The sequence below is a fragment of the Saccoglossus kowalevskii genome, chromosome 10 (genome assembly GCF_978046115.1).
Source record: "Saccoglossus kowalevskii chromosome 10, keSacKowa6.1, whole genome shotgun sequence".
Classification (NCBI taxonomy): Eukaryota; Metazoa; Hemichordata; class Enteropneusta; family Harrimaniidae; genus Saccoglossus; species Saccoglossus kowalevskii.
Window position 1 is genome coordinate 13,736,782 of NC_140650.1, and position 19,120 is coordinate 13,755,901.

The following is a 19,120-nucleotide window of genomic DNA, read 5'->3' on the forward strand; positions in this document are numbered from 1 at the left end:
CATAAAATAGCGCAAAATTACGACACACTGTAACTTATGGCGTTACGGTGTCAGATGTAAAATAATAGTAATGATGATGATGATGCAGTGAATTGCTATACATGTACATCGTTTGATCAGCCTACATGAGTAGAGTGCTTTGATACTTGAGGGCGCTACATATTGGAGTACTGTTACAGATCCTGACCAATTGGTAGAGAAAAAAGACTGTTTACACGAATGTATACCACAATCTTCAAAGCCTAACCAACCCATGCTAATGCAAATATCTGTTGTTTTCTTCATTCCTATTCCAGTCTGTCTTAGAGAACACGGGTGTTCTAAAACATTACATTCATCATTAGTATTATTACTAGTAATATGTATTGATCGTTCAGATTATAGTTTCAAAAATGTTCATACCTTTATTTAAGGCAAACTGATTGGCTGCACTATTCACTTCCTGAGTCAATTTACTCAGCTCATTTGCATGTCTTTGAACCAACTGAGCATGCTCCATCAACTCTGACCTTCTATGCACTTGAACTTTGCCTTGATTTGTAGATACTTCCATTGCCATGCTAACCAGATGATGTAACAATTCAACATGACTGTTAAGAATTTGAATCTGTATCCCAAAAGAGAAATAAATTGTTAAATTAAAAACAGATATTGTTATTCAGTAACCTGGCATGGTAATACTGACAAGTACAACACAAAAAGAGTGCATGTGTCTCAGTCATGATGTATGTGACTGGACATGGTAGTTTATATAATGTATAAGCTCTCTAAAATTCTCTATGTGTAAGCTAAGATTGTAAGATAAATGCATGTTCATATACATGTATGCATCCCACAATGCATTATGTTTGTATGTTTGTTTGTATAGCACTTACCTCACTTTGCATGGACTTTGTATTCCCAGTTTTTGCTGAATCAGCAACTTTTTGTACTGGCAGAGACCATGGCTGCATCATATGCTGGATGATTGTTTCTAATTCACACACATATTTGGCCCATTCCTGTCCTTGTACGTAAAGCTGGGCTTTCCCCCTTTCATCAGTGGAGAAAGTATTCCTTCCCAATTGCAGGAAACCAGGTAATATTTTCATGATTTCTGATAAATTAGATTCCAATGAGCTGAAAAAAAGAAATAAATCAGTTTGAGTTATCAATATGAGTCTTATGATATTTGTTTTGTCAAAATGTGATTAAATGGGTCTTAATTGTCACTTCACAACAAATAGTTACAGAGTGAAAATGGCCGAGACACCTATAGACCAGGAGATAATTAGGTTCTGTGCCACATTCATTAGTTACCATAACTAGTTTAATGGTTCAAAACATCGCCCTCTGACAAAAATTTTGCCTATTCATGTTAATGTCTCCAAAGTTGCCTGGAGCCTACAAAAAGGTAAAAAAGAATGTGACCGCGCTATAAATATATCTGTACTAATTATTCTTAGTGTCACCAAATAAGTTATTGTGATTAGTTGTTTCCAACTACATGAAAATCATAAATACAGTATTTTCTCTATTTATCGCGCAGGTAAAATACCTGGAATTAGCTGGAATTAATTTTCGCTGAAAAGACATTTTGGGAGTTTTGTATAGAATTTATTTTCTCTGATTTTTGACAAGTTGAATGTAAAATATAGGAAAAAAGGTATATTTGCTGGATTTTATTTTCACTGAATCATTCCTTCAGCGAAAAATAGCGAAAATTTATTCCAAGCAAATTTAAAGTATTTTACAGTAGTTTAACTGAAGATTGTACTAAAGTGAATAGAGAACACTAATTTGTGGTAAAATTTCACAGTCATTTTGTGATAATATTATGAAAGCAATTTATAGAACAAGTCATGAATACTTACTTTATTGTATGTTGGTCACTAGGTAATTTACACAGTGTTTGAACAATGTCTTTATATGCATAGGATTGTGACGTTATATTTCGACATATCATCTCAATCTCAATACGATCAGCGTTACTAATAGCCTTGAGTAGATCAGTCACAGGATTCAAATAATACAACGGTACATTCAGTGCTGCAGAAATATACATCCAGTGAGTTTAGTATACGTTCAATTTACAAAATTAATTTATTAATCTTCAAAGACGCAAAGTGATTTACATAGTTCATACACATCATTTATAATTTAAGATAGGGATTGCGACTATGTATGGCGATATGTTACAAGCTACCATTCAGTGTCGGCATAAATCAAACACATTTCAAATGGCATCACAGATTCGACACAATGTTCAATTGAGTAAACAGATATGAGCAAGATTATCCGCGTATTAAAAAATGCAAAACGTACGTGAATCATGATTTGCAAATGAGCAACGGAATTATCAAAATAACACGAGACAAACTAGTTCTTTCACAGACTCATTCATTTGTATTAATATTTCTAGAAACATATATTTATCCTTGATACTATGATAATTCTTGATATTACCAACAATCATTATCTACAACACAATAATACTGTAAAATCTGTATTAGAAGTCGCAGATTCTATTGAAATGGTACAATGCGATAGAGGGGATGGGGTTTCTATTAGAGCATCTACACATGAGAAATGGTGAATTTTCGGCTCTCAATTGTCCAAAAAAAAATTGGGTGCGGCTTCAATATTGGGGATCTGGCTTCTAATACAGATTTAACGGTACACTGCCTAGCTGTCTCAAAAGCATTTGTATATGATTTCCAGCAACTCTGTCCTCAGGAAACCATGATACATAGACAAAAATTTGTAAATTTCATAGATGTCAAAGTGAGCCAAAATGATCTTTGTGGAACTAAACGTTTTATCTTATGCTTTGTTCACAAAATCCAGATAAAAATATATGGTCTATGAACTTCTTTTCCCAAATCAACACAGGTAAACACTCAGGAAAATGCTGTTTTTTTTTAGACATTATAATCATCAGTTTCCATGGTAATAAGGTCTCATCTTATCTCAAAATATAGATGGATATGCATGGTTGTGAAAATCAGAAAATTTGATGAGTAATATTTATTTTCTGTGAATTTTTTTTGACCGTTTTGGTGTCGGGTAAAAATAATGAATTATGTGATACTTTTGAAACAAAAATATATAATAATTTTTTCACTTTATTTTATTAGGTAGTAGGTTGAAAAAAAGATTTATTGTTCTAACTAAAATTCATTTCTAGCCATCTGCCATATAGGCCATGTGATATTATCCTGTGTCTAGCCATTTGGAACAGCAATGTTAATTTTGTCAGGTTTCAAAACAACGTGTCAAAAACTCACACAACTCACTATGACACTTACCTGATATTGTAGAAGAGGGTATAGAGGTTTGTGGAACGGTTAATCTGATGGGTGTGTGGAATGAATCAGGAATTGGTTTACTGAGATACATGTTACTATTTGATGATCTAAATGACTCTTCATTGAAGTCAGGAATTGGTTTACTGAGATACATGTCACTATCTGAAGATCTAAATGACTCATCATTGAAGTCAGGGATTGGTTTACTTAAATATGCATTACTCTCGGTTGATTGTTTTGATTTATGTGACGATGGATAATCCGGAAGATCTGAAACGATAAACATAATGAAGCCAATATCAAAATTTGGATAAACCTAAAATAAAAGTCTACCATGTAACGTATCGGAATCGGTAAAATAAACAGTAGTTTTGACGCAACATGCACTGTTTTTAATGTTAGAACTTGCAATTAAATTCAACGACAAAAAATGTTGCCTGTTACACAAATACAAAGCAAGACAGAATTTTACATAAAAATGTCTTTATAAAAAAGAAAGATTATTCAAACTTACACTTGAGGGCACTGTCTCACTCACCTGAAATGACTGGGTTTTTTTTACTTCTCACGTTGTTCCTAACAGGACTGAGAATGTCAGGATGATTTCTAATATCTAATCCCATCTTAACTCTTGATACACACTGCAGTAGTAGCTCACATCGTTCTAATAACTTATCATGTAATCTTGCATGGTGAATCAAACTGACGGCCTCGTATGCAGAATTCTGTACTAAGGGTATAGCTGAAATAAACAATACGTTACTAACTACATGTAGGGTGACGTTTATTGAGTGCACATGGATCTCATAAAGACTTATGCCATGATCTTAGCGCCCTCTCCATCTCTGAGAAAATTATGAGGAGTTAATTGGCAGTTATACTTGAGTGGTGCCATTTGTGGAGAGATCAAACTACTGTAACAACATTTAACAAGGCAGCTGGCTACGAGTACACTTTAAAGCACGGTGGTCGTCGCACAGCGTGTGTTCGAATTTCATGAATATAAACAATGTATGTTACACGCGTTGTATACGTCGCTATGAGTCCCACATCGAACAGGATGCAGCACGACGACTGCCGCCTTTAACTAAATCATTTTAACTGCTTAGAAATTAACATACCTTTCTCTAAGTGACTGACGTATGATCCAAGTCCATTCCTATATATGGGGTCTATATGATTATCTACTACTTTCTTTGCAACCTGTACAATACGCTTAGCCCTACCAAGCAGCTGATTGGCCGATGTCGCCAGCATATCACTGTCCGATATCAAAATAGATTCTCGACATTCTCGAATATCCGATTTTATCGAGGATTCTACAACACAGAAATAAAGAAAGAAATACATGTAGTCTGAAACTTGTATTCAGTGCTAATAACAAGAAAAGTAGATGTTCATTGGATTTTTGGGACTATTTTATTTCAGGAATACATTTCTAATGGTGTTATATGTCACCTGATCACTGAGTATTGATATGTCAAAAGTAGAGTTGGTTGCCTTAGATCAAAATGGTGAAATAAACAGTAAGCTTTATGGTTTCTTGGTTGTTTCATGCGTTCCTGACTCATCACAGCACACTCATATAGCTAAAACATACGGAAATTCACCATATTATTGTAAAAATCTGATACCTGATATGTCCAAGAATGTCTTAGGATCTGTCATATCGTCGATAATATCCACCAATATGCAGATCTCATTATGCCATTCTCTTTGCAGCAACTTTACATGCTCAGATGCTCCTTTGTCTAAAGTGTCTCGCCTGGCTGCAATGCATGCTGGGTAAATCTCAGGATCCAAGTTCTCAAGTTGAGAGACTGTTGAACGTAGATGACGAACTCCTATATGTAAATTAGATGACAAATTAGATGCTAATAGGCATTTGTGAAGTAGTAACATTTTTCCTATTTTCATGCACTTTTTAATAGCTTTTTTTTTTGATACTTTTGGATCAAATGAACATAATTCCCTGTGGCTACGGGTGCTGATCAAAATATGAAAAAAAAAAATGTGAAAGTTGATTTTGGTGCTCATACTGTTACTAACAATTTACATGACCACTAAGCTACTAATCTAAATGAAAATTGTCTCAGCAATGACTTTAACTGAGATTTGAAATATTATAGGCCATGTGTGAAAGATACTCACTTCGTTTATCGACACAACTAGCAGCAATAAATCCACCAAGTTGTATTATTTTGTCTGAATAATCATGAAACGATTCTTCTAGTGGTTGTAACATATCAATGCAGACCTTCTCTGGCAATGTAGATTTGTCCTGCAGAAAAATAAAAATTAAATATTAAACTATTCTGGGTATATCAAAAGTTGGAAAAAAAATTCCCACACAAGCATGACTCCAAAAGCTATGGGGAGCATTTGTTTTGTATGGCTGCCATGGTAATATATTTATGCATCAAACATACAGGTGAATTTTCTCTGAAATTACTGGACAGATATCATTAGCATAAGCAGGCAACTGAAATTAAATGCCAATTACATAAGCATTGCTTAGGAGCAAATACAAAGAAATAACATGACATTCATTTAACAATTTTCCACTACTAAGATTTAGGTAGATTTTTTTATGCTGTTTAGAAGGGTACTTTTTTATTTTCTGTTGCAAATATTGGCAGGTCAGGCACGATTTGTGACCAAATTGATTAGACTAGTCCTGCTGCAAAGATTATCACCCTTATGAGATGTACACATATGCTAATGAGATGTAAATGTTATGTTAATGAGATGTAAATGTTATGTTAATAAGATGTAAATGTTATGTTAATGAGATGTAAATTTATTCTAATGGGATGTAAAGTGAACATGCTGGTGTTGCATCTGGTCACCAGCTCACAGAATAGCACCATTCGACCACTTCATTTGAGTTTTAGAGATAAGAAAGCAAGACTACAATATGCATTCTAATATCATGGGTACTGCTGATATTATTTCTCACGTACCTTAACATGTGAAATAGATGTTTTGATGAGTCGATCCAACGGCTCAGTGGTTACTAATAACACATCAACCACTTGATATCCTAGTGACTGGTTAACAAGTTTTTCTAAATCTTTAAAATCATTTTGTAATTTATCACAATTTGTACTGAAATCTTCTTTGAGTTGATGAAAACTCTGATTTTCAGAAAGTGACTTGTACTGGTTTGGGATGTCGCTGCCCTGTCTTAAAATCTGTGAACAACATGAAAGACATTTTCACATACAAATACACGGTTAAATAAAAAGAACATCAAGGGTATTTTGCACTTCCAATGTTGCCTGTTATTATGTTATGTCATAAGTAAAAAAAATTGAAATTCAATTTTTTTTAAATCACTGCTGGTACAACATATAGAAATCTTTGGTGGGATCACCAGAAATGTAACGTTATGGATTATTGGGATACATTTCTACACTGTACATTAGTATACATTTTTTGTTGTTGGATGAATTGGGTTCGCAAATTAATAGGAGTCAACTCGTTAATATAGTTTTTACAGTAGATCAAGATGGTGTCTGTCGGTTACAATGCACAGATTCAGAGGAAGTGACAGTTACAATACTAAATTCACAAATGCTGAAAATGCACAATGTCTACGAGAAAGCCTTAATTAAAAAATCGTAAATGAAGTATACAGTGTAGTAAAGATGACAAAAACATGAAATTATTTCTTACCGCTTTACAAGTGTCTATTATTTTATTTCTGATATGTTCTCTGGACACCGAAGCTACCGCCATGCTGTGACGAACAACACCTTCCATCATAGCCTCAAATTCCAAACTTAGACTGAACCGATGATCTGGGTCTAGAAATGAAATAATCTGGCAAACAAAAAAAAAAAGATACAGACTAAGGGCACCATGACATGCATGCATTTTTCCCTCCACAATTTTGGTGCAAAATTTAACATATTTTTCTGTAATATTTTTGATAATTACAGCCAATTATAGACATAATTCCCAATTTGCTACAGGCCTTGATCAAAATTAGGAGGGTTTTATTTTGTTAAATGTCACCATAGTTTTAAAAGTTTTAAAAGCAATGTATTTACGAAAATTCACACACAGATCGTATACAGTGACACTCAGTTTTAAGAACACAGTTGAAATGTACATTGCATAATTTACATGATTTTCTGACTACTGCAATTTGTAAACATTTGTCTAGGGCAAAATTACACGAATCAGCTGGTGTTATTACTATTTTTAATACACGAACCAAATAGTTTATTTCCAGTTGAAAAAATTCATAACTGAGAAAATTTCAAGAAACTGTCTTTCGTAGAAAACTTTCGTTTTGTTTCTCTCATAAAACATATATTTCAGTTATACTTTTATATGAAATACATTTATAATAACCCCATTTCTTGATATGTGCATTCAATTTCCCATTTGGGGGGGGCAATAACATATTCAGTCCTCTGAATATTTCGAACAAAAGGTTTGGCAGCAACAATTCCTGGCTATTTTGGAACGTAACCTTCCTGGTTACTATAGTAGTAAGTATTTGTTGTTACTTATATACAGTACTATATTATTATTATTGAGCCACATAACTTTGATATGGGAAAATAAGCATGTGCAACTGTAAAGTTTGGATATCAGAAACACACTATTTTTTTTTATCTAATCTAATATGCTATATATATTTTTAATATTAACCCTGGCAGCAAACATTTCTGATATGTAATATTATTACATATACCTTATTAATCTTGACAGCAAACATTCCTGGTTCTTCAAAGTCTTCCAGTTCCATGTTATCTGTTGTCTTAATGGCATCAATTAAATCTTCTACTGCTACTATGACTTGACCTACAGCGTAATCTTTACTTGTCTGGAAAACAAAACAATGATTATTGTTTGGTTTTTATATAAATTAATGCAGGGTGTGTAAAGCGCACATACAAAGTAGCACTTGTCTAGGTTTACAATGCCATGTGCTCTGAGATGATTTAGTTATTTATACATCAATTAATACTAGCCAGTATATACCCATGTACTATTGATTGTCCCCTTAAATAAATAAATAAATAAATAAATAAATAAATAAATAAATAAATAAATAAATAAATAAATAAATAAATAAATAAATAAATAAATAAATAAATAAATAAATAAATAAATAAATAAATAAATAAATAAATAAATAAATAAATAAATAAATAAATAAATAAATAAATAAATAAATAAATAAATAAATAAATAAATAAATAAATAAATAAATAAATAAATAAATAAATAAATAAATAAATAAATAAATAAATAAATAAATAAATAAATAAATAAATAAATAAATAAATAAATAAATAAATAAATAAATAAATAAATAAATAAATAAATAAATAAATAAAATTGGAGACATGCTTCTAATAGAGCAAATACAGTTTACATATATGCTGAATATGTATTTTCATATTCAGTGTATTAAGATGGTAATCATATTCAAGTTTTTAAAAAAAACACACAGATAATGTCACACAATTAGCAGAAAATGTGATAAAAAATGGTACCTTAGACTGGGTGTTGTTGGGGTACTTGACAAATGTCTGCATGGATGTACTTAACAAGGGAGCAGATTTCTTTAACATTGCCATGGCAGATAAAACTCTCTCTCTTTGTTTAGGATTTGTCAGCTCTCTTTGTCTTCTGTCAGTCAGATTGGACACTAGCATTAACGATTCTGAAAAGCCCTATTAAAAGTGAATGTCAGGGAATTGTGTTAAAGATATCATAACAAAGACATAGTAATAAAATGTACATTCCTTTACATGGATGGTGGACGATCGAGGCAACGGGAAACGAACAAAAGGGCAGATTATACAGGATTACTGTACACTGATGGACTATCCTACTAGTATTGTGTGAACCTACATTTGTAACTAGTTCTAGCAATGTGCTAACATTAAAATATACATGATTATGTGCTGGTTAATTCCATTTCATGATTGCTCACTAACTATTTCTAGCAATTTGCTAAATTTATAAATGGTCATTACTGGTTAATGGTGGACTATTCCACTCCATTGATGTTCACTAACTAATTAATACAAATGTTAAATTATAAATGATTTGTGATGACCAATGATGGACCATTCCATTCTGTGAAGGCTCACTGTTACTAGCTATGTGCTAAAATGTAAATGGTTAGTACTGGACTATCTCATATTATGAATACTTGGCAGTTTTTTTTTTTTAAATATTTTAACGTAATTTTTCGGACATTTCAATCGTTCCTGACGTCTAAAATAGTCCATTAAGTTCTTATTCAAGTGTATGTTTATTGTGACTAGCGTGAATGGGTAAGCTTTGTTTCAACAATGAGCTGTTATCACTGTAAACAATGTTAAATTATTCTTCTAATGTTCAGTTTATCTTTCGAAAACAACTATTTTTTAATTTGAAAAAAAAAATCATGCCATTTTCCCATCAAAATCCAAGCAAAAACATCGTACTACAACATCGGCAAATCTCTTCCGCGTTGTGTTTAATAATATTAACATATTTAAATGAGCTATGGCTATTTGAACATGTTGGCATCATCAATCATTTTGATTGGTTAATTAGTGATTTGACCTATTAGGTCAATTCATGCAAAAAAAACATGGCGGTTACCCTACAGCATCGAGCGTTTATATACGACCGGAATCATTTGCTAATGATGAAAGTAAGTTCTAATTTCAAAACAATTCAACGAATTTATTTTTTGTGCGTTATTATAATCACTACCTGAGTAATAATCAACAATTGTGAAACACAGCATGACCGAATTGCGCAACCGTGATCGTTTGCTACTACGCAATGCAGTTGTGTTCATTTGTATTTGAAACATCGTTTAGAATATACTTTCGTTACCAATAAAATTAAAAAAAAAGGATTTTAAAAAATGACACTGGGTGACATTGTAATGAAATTTCAGGCGGTCTACTGTTTAATTCAGCAAGAAAAAAATGTATCAAATTTTAGATTAGTTTCTGCAATAGTTTCTGCAATAGTTTCTTTCGCCGTGGGTTGCATTGAAAGTCTACGTAGTTGAATTTTTCAATGAAAATAGTCCCCACAAAATTTTTGATGACTATTTTTCGTAATTTTGAAACCCAAATAAGCGCCTACCAGCCAAGATATCGCCCAGGACGATTTTTCAGATGGGCGAATTTATGGCAGAATCCGGTACTAGCAATTGGTAAATTATAAATGGTTATTACTGATTAATAAAGGACTATTCCAATTTCCATGGAAAATTGCTAACTTTTACTAGCTGTGTGCTAAATTGTAAATGGTTAATGCTAGCTAATAATAGACTATTCCATTTCATGAATGCTCACTAATTATCACTAGCAATATGTATAATTATAACTGGTTATGTGCAGGCAAGATGTTAAAATAAACATGGTTAGTACAAAAATAATTAATGACTATTCCATTCAATGAATACTCACTATTACTAGCAATGTAAGGACGATTTTTCGGAGGGACGAATTTATGGCAGAATTCGGTACAATACCGTATATATTTCACGTGTAATAAAAATTTGTATGTAATCAGTGAATGCAGAGGTACATTACTTGGGGTTTGCAACTATGGTGACATGATACCAAGATCCCGTTTCAATCTCGCTCTCGCATAAGCGTTCCAACTCAGAAAAATTAGAATGCGCATGCCCGAGGAAACTAGGATACTGGGTGGGATTTCCAGGTGAATCAAAATAGCTGCTCACGATATGACGGATTATGATAACTATATTTTCTGTACATTTTTGATGTATTACAAGTTTTCATTATGAATGTGGTAATACATGTTTTATTGTCTTATTACAAACCGTCTATGTCATGTCAGAAGGTCGTAGCATCAGTCTCGCTATCTACGAGATGAAACTTGAATGGGATCTTGGAATGATGTCACCATACAGTACTATGCGCGTTGCAAACCCCAAGTAATGTACCTCTGGTGAAAGTAAATATTAGCACACTAAACTAAATTATCTGTGAAGAAATTCTCTATAATGCATCCCCTTCTAACAATTCTGAATGAATGGCAGGAAAGAGATAAAGTGATACTAAAGTTCCCTGTAAGATAGGAAATGTGCGATTGTCTTCCACTGTCAGTCATTTTCCTGACTGCCACAGTGCTTCGTTTTGACGATGCCATCGCTGACTTTTTAAATCAAATTAGTATATTGCAGAAAACTGAAAATTTGTGTGTAGTTGTATCACTCTTGATACAATAAGAGTTTTGTAAAGTGAATAATGCAATTGAGTTTTTTTAATAAGTATCCTCATCATCACAATTTATGTTTGAAATAAATTTCTTGGAAGAACAATGAACACACTTAGATTTTGCATGCATACACTAAATCTCTGACACAGCATACTGTCAGAAGTACCATTAATTAATTTATTTTTAATTATTCATTACCTTAAAGCATGTGACTAATGCCTTCATGGTTTGCACTGATTGCAGCAGTGTCAATCTGTCCAACAACCAATGAGCTGCCTTGATTATTTTTCGCACCTCAGCACCATCAGACACTAGCAAGACCTGAAAATGTAAAAAAAAAAAAAACAGAAAAAATAAGAAAAGAAAAAAACTATCCACAAATACTGTAAAACCATTTATTTTCACTGGTGTTTAATAATTTCATTATTTCGAAGGATTCAGCAATTTCACTTGGCTTTAAGGTAGCGAGACTATTATTTGTGTTGAAAATTACGATTTTCACATTTATTTATTAATTGATGAAATGCACTATAAACTTTCATGTGATAAAGTCAACATAACATAGAATGTCATGTAAGTTGGTTAAAATGTAGATTTTCTGAAGGGAAGCAAGGCAGCCTCAGTAGTGTTTCCGAAATCAACAACACAGGTTTAATCTGTGTGCCTATAAGTTTCAAAGATAAACTTGTTATCAGTAGCTATCTGACACACAATGAGTGTTTCCAAACATTTGAGTGGTTTGTCTCCGCCCCTGTTTGTTTCACAGATTAGTCATTTGCATATGAATGTTTCAGACACAAGGTCACACAGCCACTGAAAACAAATCATTGATTTTGGTGTTTTCATATGCCGAATTTATCCAATTATAGCTATCCCATTCCTATGTTTTTTTGGTTTCCAATAGCCTTACACATTTGGATGTCCCTACACATGTTAAAGCAGACCTTGATGGGAAAACAAATTGATTGTGCTGATAAACAAGCTTGAAAATCTTTGCTGTTACTTCATGGACGTTTTCTAGGAGTTTATGTTTTTCAAAATACAAGGTCTTTAACAAAAAATAACGTATACTTATTGTCGTCGGATTAACAACAAATTTTCACGGCTTTGAGGTGACAGTGAGAGGAACTTGAATGTGTCCAGACAAACTATTTCATCGATTATTTACCAACGAGTTGTGGTTTGAGTTGGGGGCAATGCGACTAAAACAGTAATTGAAATTCAGCACACTGTTTTTTAAAACGCGTTGCTTGCATAAAACTGACCAGACACATTCAATTTACCAGACTATTGAACAACTAGAAAAAGTGAAAAAAATACTTCTTATCGCCAGCATAAATGCGTAATTATTTTTTTTATAGAAAAAGTAATTTTTCACCTTTGATTAAGTAACAGGTCATGGAATGCAGATACAGGCATGGCAAACACACCTTTGTAAAGCTTGAAGTCTGGCGATTCTAAAAATATATACTTTCCTGGGTCTATTTGTAGTCATTTGGTCGCAATTAGAAGATGAAAACAAGTATGCAAATAATAGTCCCGCTACCTTAAGTTCACAGACTTGGCAGAGAAACACTGACTTCTATTGTTATTTTACATATTCACATGAATTTAATCTGCAGATTTTACTTATCAGCGAAAATAGAAAATTTAAAAACCATCAAATAAAATCATTTCACATCTGAGGTTAATGATCTTTGGCACCCAACAATAAAAAATGCATCTTGTTTAATTGGGAATTGGGCTTACATAAATATAATTCGACAATGGTCAGATGATTAAACAAGCAGCCTCTCTGCTGTTAGCAATGCACATTTCAATTAGAGAATTGAAGATATCATCACAAAATTAACAAATCTGAGGTCCACTTGAGGTACATTTATGTATAATATCAAAACAATCGAACAGACAAGAATACAAAAATATCACTTTTTACCAAAATTGTCAAAAATATTCATCAAAATTAGAGAATAGAAGATATCATCATGAAATGAGGTCCACCCAAAGTAAACATACACCAAGTATCAAAACAATCGGGTTAGTAGTTTTCAAGAAGAAGTCGAAAAAGTAAAAGTTTGACACGGACGACAGACACTGGACAGCAAAAGACAATCACTTGTAAGATAAGCTCCGCTCGATAAAGTCAACAGTAGAGCTAAAAAGTATCCTTCAGTTATTCATAGAGTCATACATTTACATGTACCTTCATGGTTCCTTCCAATACATCTTTTGCTGATTTCACCATATCTTTCCTGGCTTCTTTAGACTGTGTCTCTAGCTCTAATCGCTGTGTAGCTAGTAGAATATTTTTACCAGCCATGCCAACAGCTTCGCAAGCACGTGGCATCTCTCGCTTCAATTCCTGTAAAATTAGCACATAATTGCAAGACTGATAGAGTAAGACACATGAGTAGTTTTAGTTTGACAACAAAATTGATTAGCTGTTGTAAGTTGTTGCAGTGTTTTCTATCGTTTAATAACAATGTCTATGATAAATAACTACAAAACATAATAAAACATTATCCTAAGTAGGAATATTATAACATAAACATGAACATTATTCAGAAAAAATTACAGCTACCATCTCATCTCATCTTGTATATGGGACAGGGTGGCTGACAAACTCACTCAAATTAAATATAGCTATCTGTCTGTTTCATACCTGCATTTTGCTTTACAGACAGAAACACAGATCTTCAATCCCAGAAATACAACATATCATGTACAACACATTCAACTTACTTCATCAATAGTCTCTCTGACTAGTCTTTGACTGACTTGTACTAAGTCATCCGTTGCTCTCATTACAGATTCAGCATTAGATACAAGATGTGGCAGAGGTTCACCTTCTCTTTCACTCGTCTCATTCAAAATAATTAATTGAGAGACCTAATAATTAATAACAAAATAATCAATTAATAAATCTTCAGAACTAATATATTGTATTGCAATATACATGCAACTGACCTATATTGCTAACTGACCCTGGCACTGTATACATGCATATGGCTCCCTTTATTACAAATATGTTTGCATTGAATCATAAAACAATGACTTAATCATTTAATCACTGATTAATTCCACTTTAATAAACTAACATATATTAAAAAGTTAATAAAGTGAGTACAAAGCATGTCACATATATATTTTTGATAAATTGCGTTACACCTGCCCTGCTACACTGATGAACTGTCAAACAACAATGAATAAATGAAATATTTGAAAAACCGATGCATCTATAGTGATTCACTTCGAGTTTTTACACTGAGATGCATTTCTGCATGTTCCTCCAGTACATCAGTTTGGAGCTGGACATGTACTGTAAAATCTGTATTAAAAGCTGCGACTTCTATTAAAATGGTACAATGCAACAGAGGATTGTATTGTATTTTAATCCCACGTTGCAATTACACTACAAATTTAACGTACATGTAGCATGCAAGTATGGTTTGTGAATAAATACAACAAGTAAACTCTATGAATATTTGTTTGCGATTCAGAAAAAATCATGTAATATTGTAGAAGTGAAGTTTTCACTTGGGTTCTTAAGACAATTAGGTATGATGGTTTTTGCATAAGTCCTCGTAAATTCCTCCAAATTAGGTAACATTTCAAGTGATGAAGTTCATAGTGTACTCACCACAGACTGCATTGAAAAACAAATTTTGAAATAACACTGCGCTGGTAAAAGTTACATAACCCATAAATGAGGTGTACTAGTAAATACTGACAGTTGCACACTGTTAATAATTAACTGTCGTATTTATAACAATTAACATCATACCCTGTCGTAATTTGCATTCCATTTCTATATATAGTATAGACATAATGACCACATCAACTTCTATGTTTTCTAAATTTGAACCACACACGCTACTGCCATATCTGTGACCTCGTAATTATTTTAAGCTGACCTTCAAATATTTAACCTCTGAACTTTCGTCATTAATAATCACATAAATTTTAAAAGCCATCAATATGTATGTACAGATCTTACATAGTTATCTATATTAATACGTTAATTTCTGCAGGAGTTGTCAGTTTTAGAGGATGAATTACTGTATGCAATAACACTTTCTTTACCTAGGAGCTTTTAGTTGGTCACCGCCTCAAGTGTCATGTCGCACCAAGCCAGTAACTAGTAATATTTACGGCATTCTTTGCCTTGGTTACCTGACGTCAACAATTTCCTTCAGCTTTCAAAATTACATGAATATAAAACTGTTTTTTTTTTTTGTTATCACTTCACACAAAAATAGCGAGAAATGTTAGAACTCCCTAAAGTATGAAGTATAAGCAGGCGGAATGAATGGACATGGCAATATTAGGAACACATTTGCGTAGAACGAAACTTACGAAAATTATGTCACTCAGTCGTTTGAGTCCAGGGCCGGAATCACAGCCCAGTGGAAAAAAAATAGTGATTACTAGTAACCTGCACCCTACTTGCCATTTGCAAGGGATGCCGGGAACCAACTAACAGGAGCATTTACATAGTTTGAAGATCAAATTTATTTTTAGCAAAACTGGTAATCAAATTATGACATTCAAACCTACCTTATACAGTATGAGTTAACTTATACAGTAATGCATTCAGCCAAATTTATTATTGTTTATTATTTATTATTGTTTATTCACTTATTAATAACTTTACCCTGTGGTGAATTGGTAGCAAGAATCATGATTTGGAAATGAAAAGATTTGCTTTTCAATTTATTTCAGTATTTAAGAAGTTGTAATATTTTAAAAACAAAGTGAATTTAACTTTGACCAAAAGAGGGCAGTCATCACAGAGGCCCAGGGCACTATTCACCTGTTCATTATCAATCCCCAATTGCATATGTAATATTATTAGCCAGTATATTTTCACAGTCATAATAATGCATGTATATAGAAACTCAGAAAATGAATTTATTGTCATATTTAGCAACTAGAAAAAGTTGATGCTCAACTACCCTGTAATGGTTCAGATATTATGAGGTTACTACATATACCTACTGCTTTTTAAAATTGGAACACCACTACACTATGTGAGTTTTTCCCACCAGCAAATATGGACATGTCATGGAACATACCATTATTTTGAGGTGTAAACCACTACAGCCTTTCGAAAATTGTTTTCAACAACCAGTATGCCATATTTGTATGTGTTTTTGTTATACAATAAAAACAGTTTTGTACGTGTTCACTGTCTTAATGTTTTTCTATCACAATTTCACAAATATCTATAAACTGTTTTCTCCATACATACAGTGCAAGTTTTAAAGTCAGGATTGGTAACACAGTAACACCCAGGGATATTTTCATTTTACATAACCTCATTGGTGCCACAGTCAAAGTACTGTATGCTTGTCTGAAATCAACACTGCAAACGGACTAGAAAATTTGCTCGCTAACGCCCCGCACTGGTGTTCAAATGGTATATAGTAGTTGATCACCTTCGCCCATACACACAAGTATGTAGTAGAACATAGAAGGTAGTAGGGAAGTAGAGAGGACGAGTTTTAATCCAGATTTATATCTTTTGTTTTAAGCTTTATCATCATTGTTTATTTTTCATTTCAGAGCTGAAAAAAAAATGTGATCGCAACTTGCTTTGTGCAAGAGAAAAGTGGCAGCGGTATTAATGCAGTTCATATGACATTATAGGTTATTATCAAAGCCTGCCACTGGACGCTAAATATTTGTTAGTTGTTTTCCAGTGTGAGCAGATAATGAACTGATCCGTTTCTGTAGTAAAATTGTTTCAATTTGAAAATGAATAAAAACATGTCCTGCTGTTTAAATGTCCCAGGGCTTTGTAACAGATTGTCTTTCAGATAATCTCAGTTGATTACATGTGCACTGATGTTTGATGTTAAAAAAAACACATAATTTTTAAGCAATTTTATTTCCGGTCTATTCATGATAAACTGACTTTTAAATATGTTGTGTGTGTGTGTGAAATATGGTGCTATGACCCTGGTATGACCATGAAAACTTGTTATTGGGATAGAATATCTTTATTTTACAAGGATCTCTGACTGCTTCGGAGCTGACCTAAATGCTAATTATTCACGTAATCACATTATGGGAATGTCTACCAAGTACTACCTCCATGATAGATCAAATGCCGGTAAATACAATTTGACAATGTATTTATTCTATTATATTAGTTAGGAGAAAGAAAGGTGGTGTAATCAATACTCAAGAAGGTGACACTGTACTGTCAAATTATCAGTGGGTACTGTAAAATCCCCCTATATATGTGAAGACAATTTAGCACTCAAAATCCCCTGACTGTGTAAGCTTAATTTTAGTAGTTAATTTCACAGCTATCCAGCATCCCCGTCCCTTTGGTTGAAAAGATAGATGGGTGCATAACCATATTTAAATTAATGTATGGATAAATCATATTTAAATTATCGCCATATATCTAGCCACCGACCTTTCTTATAACGACGTAGAGTGTACACATGTGAGTTAATACCCCAACCCCGATTCCGACTTGAAGCAGGATGAACCACAGCTGGTCTTGACTGACTCACCCTACCTCGAATACAACCGAACTCGGCCAGATTTCAACTCGGCCAAGAAAAAAATGCACAACTCGGCCAGTTGTGAATGTCGAGGTGTTAACTGGTCATTGGTCAACAATTGTCACCTTCTTTCACGTCTGTTGCCGTGGCGGCATTTTATTTCCAGATGTTATATGCTACACAACATACCCAGTGACGCATCCGTTTCACTGACTGTTTTTGACTAATTCCCGTGACTGTTTTATTGTCGATTTCAACAACGCAAGTTTACATACACACACAAACGCTACTGGTTCTCCGACGTGTTCAAGTTGTTGATTTCAACATTGGCTGAACACTGTCGATTTCAGTGACGCAAATTTTCTTTTCAAAGAAAAGCACAGACATTACATCGGAATCACAGACATCACATCGGCGACCGTCTGGCTACGCTGTGTAACAACACAACACACAAAAAAAGAAACGCTCCTGTTTCCCCGACTGTTGTCGATTTCAGTGAGCAAGTTTTCAAAGAAAAAGCTCTGCTATGTAAAAACACTAAAACTAATGTTTCAATTTGTAGCAGTTTTGTATGGCGCAACATTTTATTGTGTGATCCTTAATGCATTTTATTTTTCAGATCCATTACAAAATATTGTGAAGATTTACGAGTTGCATTTAATAAATCACTTCTGTTATAGATAAACTTTATGTTACGGTAAAATAAACTACTAGTATATATAATAATGGACTATGCTTGAGTATGATTCACATGCGTGACTCACCGTGATAATAAACCAGTTGACAAGGCTACAAGTGTGATTCACAATCGGCGCTAACCCACGGTGTGTTTAAATGAACTAAGGCAGTAGTGTTTTAGATCATGGAACTATAGTTCCATGTTTAGATCGATTCACGGATGGCTTTGTAGTGGGTAAACAAGATTTATGCAAGATTTACTCACCAAAAGTTCTTTATTTTTAACTTGTCACTGTGCTTGGCAAACAGGAAAAGGCTACAATGCTTCATGCGCGGAACCAAGCTATGTATACATTGCATATATATTTAAAAACACAACGCGGTTATTACCAGATTGTTACATCATCTATACCATTT

At 33.2% G+C, this 19,120-nt stretch overlaps 1 protein-coding gene across 1 annotated transcript in view; it reads right to left on the minus strand.

Moving 5' to 3' along the window:
* LOC100368833 (uncharacterized) overlaps positions 1-19,120 on the minus strand; it is a 34,171-nt gene that overhangs the window by 12,393 nt on the left and 2,658 nt on the right. Inside the window, exons 2-16 of the mRNA XM_085504273.1 lie at positions 14,250-14,396; positions 13,711-13,869; positions 11,706-11,828; positions 8,804-8,983; positions 7,996-8,127; positions 6,966-7,112; positions 6,251-6,481; positions 5,439-5,568; positions 4,922-5,131; positions 4,409-4,606; positions 3,826-4,029; positions 3,288-3,557; positions 1,854-2,028; positions 876-1,119; positions 403-607 (exon numbers count right to left, since the gene is read on the minus strand). Of these exons, the coding sequence (XP_085360399.1) occupies positions 403-607; positions 876-1,119; positions 1,854-2,028; positions 3,288-3,557; positions 3,826-4,029; positions 4,409-4,606; positions 4,922-5,131; positions 5,439-5,568; positions 6,251-6,481; positions 6,966-7,112; positions 7,996-8,127; positions 8,804-8,983; positions 11,706-11,828; positions 13,711-13,869; positions 14,250-14,396 (2,755 nt within the window). The remainder of the gene's footprint in view (positions 1-402; positions 608-875; positions 1,120-1,853; positions 2,029-3,287; positions 3,558-3,825; positions 4,030-4,408; positions 4,607-4,921; positions 5,132-5,438; positions 5,569-6,250; positions 6,482-6,965; positions 7,113-7,995; positions 8,128-8,803; positions 8,984-11,705; positions 11,829-13,710; positions 13,870-14,249; positions 14,397-19,120) is intronic.